The 6,467-nt window shown below is 43.1% G+C and overlaps 1 protein-coding gene across 1 annotated transcript in view; it reads right to left on the minus strand.

Moving 5' to 3' along the window:
• Window positions 1–452: 452 nt before the first annotated feature.
• LOC104516678 (schlafen family member 11-like) overlaps window positions 453–6,467 on the minus strand; it is a 10,629-nt gene continuing 4,614 nt past the window's right edge. Inside the window, exons 3-4 of the mRNA XM_010161092.1 lie at window positions 2,302–3,049; window positions 453–1,275 (exon numbers count right to left, since the gene is read on the minus strand). Of these exons, the coding sequence (XP_010159394.1) occupies window positions 453–1,275; window positions 2,302–3,049 (1,571 nt within the window). The remainder of the gene's footprint in view (window positions 1,276–2,301; window positions 3,050–6,467) is intronic.

The raw sequence follows: 6,467 nt of genomic DNA on the forward strand, positions 1-6,467 counted from the left end.
AAAAGAGACAATTTGGCTGAAAAAAAGAAAAAATAAGTCTTCCTACTATTGAAAAACCAGAGTTTTGACCATCTGCACCACCACCAATAGGGACGTAAACAGGGATGGTCCCTGTTGTGTTTCTAACTAGTGGTTCCACTCTGGTAGTGCTGAAACAAGTCAGAACATCCCGTCAGCTTAAAGGGCAGAGGAAGTAAAAAGTACAAGTCTCCAAAGCATTCTGTGATTTATCCAAGTAGTTTCCAATTGTTGACTTCGTTCTGCAATTGCCATTTTCAGCAATTTGTTCTCTGCAGGTGGCAATGTACTTTAATTAGAGCAAATTTTGTGACATCCGACAGGCCTACACATGAGGAAAAATGCATGTGAATTTTTTTTTTTCTATAGACTACAGAAAGGGCATTAAAAAAATCGTAATGTCACTGAACAAAAAATGAGTGAATCCATAGATCCTAGGTAAAACTGTTGTCTAAATATGTGTCTCTTAAGAATGTCTTTTCTTTGTGATACAGCAAATGGAGTTTGGTGTTGGCTCTGGATGCCACGCAGAGCAAAAGATTGAGAGAGATCTCCTCCTGTGCAGGGACAGGGTGGATGCCAAACACAATCCTCCTTTCTAGGCCTGAGAAGCGTCTGATGCTGTCAAGAACGATGACGTTTTCTAAAACAGCTTCTGCTGACCCCAAGACCAACCTCACCCTGTGTTTCCGTATTTGTCTTCTTAGCTCAGGTTCCAACATCTGACTGAACGCCTGGGCTGCATGCTGTGTGCTGCACAGGATTGCAATGTCTTTGATGGGATAGCCTTGCTGGATATAGCTGTTGCACTGCCTGGTCACGTACTCTGCCATTTCAAAGGTTTCCATGTTTTTTTTTATTACATAGTCACCTGACAAAGAATGGGCACATTCAGCCTGTTCAAACAACTTTTCCAGCATCTCATAAGGCATATTTGTGTTACGTTCTTGGAGGATTTTCTCCATTAGATTAAAGATAACATTGTATATTTGCTTGGCATTACGGACCACTTCTGTCAACCATTCCTGAGGATATAGTTCTGAAAACTTAAGACCACAACTGTATGGGTGAGTGGACTGGAAGAAATCCAGGAAGACCCAGAAAATGCCACCTTTTTTCTTGACCAGCTCCCGGGCACATTGGTACCAATTTTCTTCAGAACGAAAATTCTGAGCTTCATCAACCACAATGTGTTTCACTTCTGGGAAGTTCCCATTTAAGAAAGCAATACGTGTCAGAGAGTGGCAGATCTCATTTCTGAAAAAAAAGAAAACCAAAACCAAACAAACCCAACCACCCCCCCCCAAAAAAAAAGGGTAAATAAAAAGAAGATGCAACCAGAGAAATCCATATTGACTGTCTCCATTTCTCAGTGGGCTTTTCCTTGGGGGGCTTTTGCTGCTTAGTGTCTAAAACTTACCTCAGCTGCAGCATGCTGTGTTGCTTTCCCGGTGGAAACATTTATTCCAAGGGATGGGCCATGTGCAGGCATGGCTGCGCAGCCTGCGTAGCCCCCATCACCTGGCTTTGGCTTTACCCTAGGAGGCGACTCAAGCCCACCCTTCCTCCAAGGGGACCCCATCTCCCTGGCCCAGGGAAGGCAGCACAGTGCTGGAGGTTCCACAGGAAGGACAGGTTTCCTTCTCCCCCAGGGTGAGTGGGGACTGGCAGCGCTTCTGCCAGGCCATCAGCCCGCTGGGGTCAGGGCCTGCTGCTTGGGTACAGCCGTGCCTGATCTAGGCTGCGATTCCCTGATGCAAGGTGCTTGTCCACCATGGTGGCCTGTTGACCCCTCCATGCTGACACAAGTGGAAACACAGCGAGACCAGGATTGGGGAACTGCTCTGCCTAAAATCCTCTGCCAAAAGGGCATCAGTTTCTGTTCTCCTTGGCCCAGGTCCAAGGGCCAGTTCCTAGCACAGCTGCACAGGAGCTGGCATCAGGCACTGTTGAGGCAGCAACAGAGAAAAGCAGGTGGGTAGTTCTGGGGTCAGCATCAGCCATAACAGGCAGTTAAAGTAAGGCCATCGTCTTTTAAAGGTCTAACACAATTCAGCAATCACTGAACATAGGATTCTCACAGAATTCAGTGAACGCTGGATCAGGGCCAGAGCTCAGCTCAACACTACTTTCAATATTAACACCTTTCTTGAGATGATTATTTTGTGTTTGTGTCAGCCAAAGTTATGTATTTGGCAATGAGTCATAAAATCAGCAGGGCTTGTGCTGTATGCACAGAGGATGGAATGAAAGAAAAAAGAGGAAATACACATTACTGCTTACCCCACAAACTTCTTCAAGGGTTGATTTTCACAAATGTAGAGTATCTCTTTTGCAGAACAGTGAAAAATGTTTCTTATTCTCTCCATGATCTTCAAAGCCACGATTGTTTTCCCTGTTCCAGGAAGACCAAGGACAAACTGCTCCTTGGCTTTGTGCAGGTTCTTGGAAAGCAGTTCATACTGTCTGAGAGTGAGAAGGTTGAAAATCTCACAGCCAAGATGGTCACTTAGGTAGGACTTAAAGCGCAGCACAACAATCACAAGCGCACGCAGGAACGCGGGGATGTCCCTGGAGGTGAGGATGTAGTTCTCTGGGTACAAGCTGGGGTAATCACATGGGTTTTCTTGCTGGGGAAGTCCATCTTCTGCAACGTCCATCTGGTTCTTCGTGCCATTCAAGTGCAGTATTTGGGGAATCACACACAGTTTTGAAACGTATCCCCCATCATTCACTAGTTTCTGCTTTAATGCAGAGGCTGTTTCTCTGGGGCTTTCAGACTCAGCAGAAGCGGCATCCTTGACTATAGTATATAATACTGGATAGGCATTTTCAGCTACTAAGAGAACATCACACACAACATCCTGTTTTTTCTGCAATCCGATGTCAACAGCCCAACTCCTTGAAAATATCAGTACCCCCTTGTTAAGGCTACGGATTTGTTTTTTCATTAAATCCTCTAATCCAGGATATTCTGAGAACAGGTCGGTGCAGATGGTTTCTGGCTTCCATCTGATTTCATTAGAACCCACTAGAAAAAAGAAATAAAAAATAGAAAAACAAAATACAGCAAATAATTTACTCAATGCACCAGTTACTGGAGGAATATATTATATCATGAGGTCATCAAAGTAGATGATTTAATGTGAGGAAAAAATTCAGCATTCCCATCATACCTCATGGCAAATCTGTAACGATTTTTAATATGAATAAAAGCGATAAAAACTCCATGCTTCAGGCATACCTGACTTCTAAAAGGAGTAAGAAGAAGGGTTCTGCCTCCTTTCTATCTGCCTTCTCATTATTTAGGTATTCCTCTGACAGGAATGCTGCTGCCTTAATGAAAGACCGATGGTTGAAAAAGATGCCACAGCCTGCTTGCAGCATCTCCTACGCTCCTGACTAGTAAAACACAATGCACATAGCAAGGGAAAAAGCACCTAGGAGCGTCATCAGTCTCCTGATGTATAGATACACATTCCCCATTAAATACAGGGGAATACATGAAGATACCTTTCATCCCAATACTAAACTTGGTGCTCCTCCAAAATAATAAGTAACAATGATTTTAAAAAATATAACACAGGTTAAAATTACAAGTATGCACATTCATAACACAAGGGCAAATCTCAAATGCAAGTATACATTTACACTGACTGTGTCACAGCCTTCCATTTAAAAACCATATTCTCATCAGGAAACAGTAGTTGCATATTCTGTACCAAAACACTATTAATAGCAATCAGTAAATCAATCATCTGAGAGTAAGCCTGAAAACAAAATAACAAAAATAATTAGAAAAATTAGAAATTAATATATACATCCATAGGTCAAAATTTGGAAAAAAATAAGCGATGGACTGTGTTTAATGAGAAAGTATCTGTTTGCTGCTGTATGGAAAATCACGCTACCAGGAGTCAGTGTTCACAAAGGAGACAGAGGAGTCCTGTAAAAAACAATTTAAAAACTTCATTCAAATAAAGGGAGAGTCCACAGGACATATTCCTGTGGGGTCTCTCAACCTACAGAGGGACAATGTCCATTCATTGGTACTTTCTCCTACAGGCACCCGAAAGGAAGCTCAGCTGGCACAAACTCTTCCCCTGGCTTTCACAGTCCGTAACGTTCAACCTGGAGACTGGGTCCTCATTAAGGAGTGGGAAGAAGCTCCATTAGTGGCGAGGTGACAAGGGCCCTACCAAGTCCTATTGACAACCGAAACAGCAGACAAGACAGCCAAACACGGATGGACTCACCACACACGAATCAAAGTCTCTGAGGCCCCTGACACGTGGACCTCTGAGCTGGAGGAATCTGAAGGGAGGCTGAACTGACCCTCCACAAGGACTGGTTGAAGCAATAACTTGTGTGTCATCCTCAGGGGAAGCTCTGAGGATGTACTCACAAGTGAAGAACTAACAGCTGGTCTATAAAACTGAGGAGAGAGGACTTGGACACTGAATGGTGAAAGATGCTGTCTTTGGTGGTTATACTAAAAATTTTATGCACTCGGCAAGGGCAGAATCTGACCTGGGAAAATCTATTCTTAACCTTAGGGGAAGAAAGTGCCAAAAATATTGATTTGAGCAACTGCTGGGTCTGTGGAAGTCCAGGAAATTCTGAAAATTGGCCATGGGTAGCCCAGCCTGTTCAGCCTAAATGGTGGGTTAGTAACTTAAGTACAGTCCATAACGGAACTGGCTTTTGGGCTGAGGAGGGGAGCCCATGGCAACTCTGCTTTCCAGGGAAAGGTATTTATTGCCTAAATAGAAACAATGGAGGAGGGGTGTCTGTAGGAGAAAGTACCAGTGAATGGACACTGTCTCCTGGATATGATGGTGTCCATCAAGGCTGTGCATCACTCAGTTGTTCCAAGAATTAAGGGAAAAGGAATCAGACCCATGTTCAGCTTTCTAATAACAGCTGGGTGATGCTCATATGCCAACTTTAAAGGCTCCGGCTGTGACAGGGTAGCTTCGCATCAGAAGTTCCAGTCTGATATCCTGCTTTGTCAGCAGGGTAATACTACAAATGAAAATACATAGCATGGGTATTTCATTGAGTTGGCAGCATTATAATGGGACTAGAACTTACTTCCAAGAATTCAGGTCTAGCACCAACCAAACAACATGGAGAGAAACAAATTGGGGATGTAACTGTACGTGGAGATCGGAGGCAAGGGCATGGTGATGAATTTCTTGTTAATGGCACCATATCCCCCGATGTGATCATTGTGGGAGGACCTGTAGGGCTTGGGAAAACTTTATACTATGGAGAACCAAAGGATGAGAAAACCTGGAATGGCCCTTTCCTAATGGGACTTGGGCTTTGAAGGGTCATTGTTGGATTTCTGGACAACATGCTTATCGCAAACTACCTAAAAACTGGTCAGGAGTATGCTGTGTAGGGTGTATTAGACCACTATTCTTTCTATTGCCTCAAACTCAAGGGAACAGATTAGAAATTAAAGTATATGATGATTTAATGAGAGATTAATGAGAGAAAAGAGATCAATTGATACATTCCTGACAAGGGGGAGTGTATACAATCATGGGGAAAACATGAATGGCCATCTGAACGAATTATACAGTATTATGGACCAGCAACACGGAATCCCAATGAGGTGATTTCTGGAGCAAGGGAACCAATTGACAATTTGAACAGGATAATTAGATTACAAGATGGTTTAGAAATTATAACTAACCAAAGACCTTAGGCTCTCGTTGCAAAACAAGCTACTCAAATGAGAAATGCAATTTTCCAACATCGAATGGTCCTAGGTGAGCAGAAGAAGGAGGTATTTGTGGAAAACTAAACGAATCCAGCTGTTTACAAACAGTTAATTATGGGAAGGTAGTAAAGCAAATAACAAGAGAGATAAGAAAGCTGGCCCATGTGCCAATTCAAACCTGGAAAGGATCTGAGTGGGACATGTTCTCAGGTTGCCTGGTGGACCTCAGGTTAAAGGTATGTTATTTTTCTTTCTCTGTGCAATAGCAGCTCTGATCTTTGTACCAACTACGATACCTTGTTTTATCCAACTAATTCAATATGCAGTTCAGAGAAAGCAGGTGGTGGCCATATCCGAGATGGCGCTGAGGGGACCAAAGATGATGCTGCTGAAAATTGTACATAGTCCAGAAAATACTCAAGATGGGAAAATCAAACTGCTGGTTGCCACATTTTGTGAAGCCAATGACTGAGCAAAAAGAAGAGGAGGGATTGACAGGAACACCAGTTTCCTGTGTTTACAAAAGAAGCCTGTGCACACCCAGGCTCAAGACAAGGAACAAAAGAAGCCTGTGGGAACTCAGACTTAAGATTACAAAGAATATCGAAACTACGTGACCTCTTGAATATGTTGAACCACCTGAATATATGGAATATCTAAATGACATGAATATCTTGAATGTGTCAAATGAATGTCTTGTCTTGAATGTCTCAGGCGG

This window comes from Eurypyga helias, unplaced genomic scaffold, assembly GCF_000690775.1.
Source record: "Eurypyga helias isolate BGI_N326 unplaced genomic scaffold, ASM69077v1 scaffold9861, whole genome shotgun sequence".
Classification (NCBI taxonomy): domain Eukaryota; kingdom Metazoa; phylum Chordata; class Aves; order Eurypygiformes; family Eurypygidae; genus Eurypyga; species Eurypyga helias.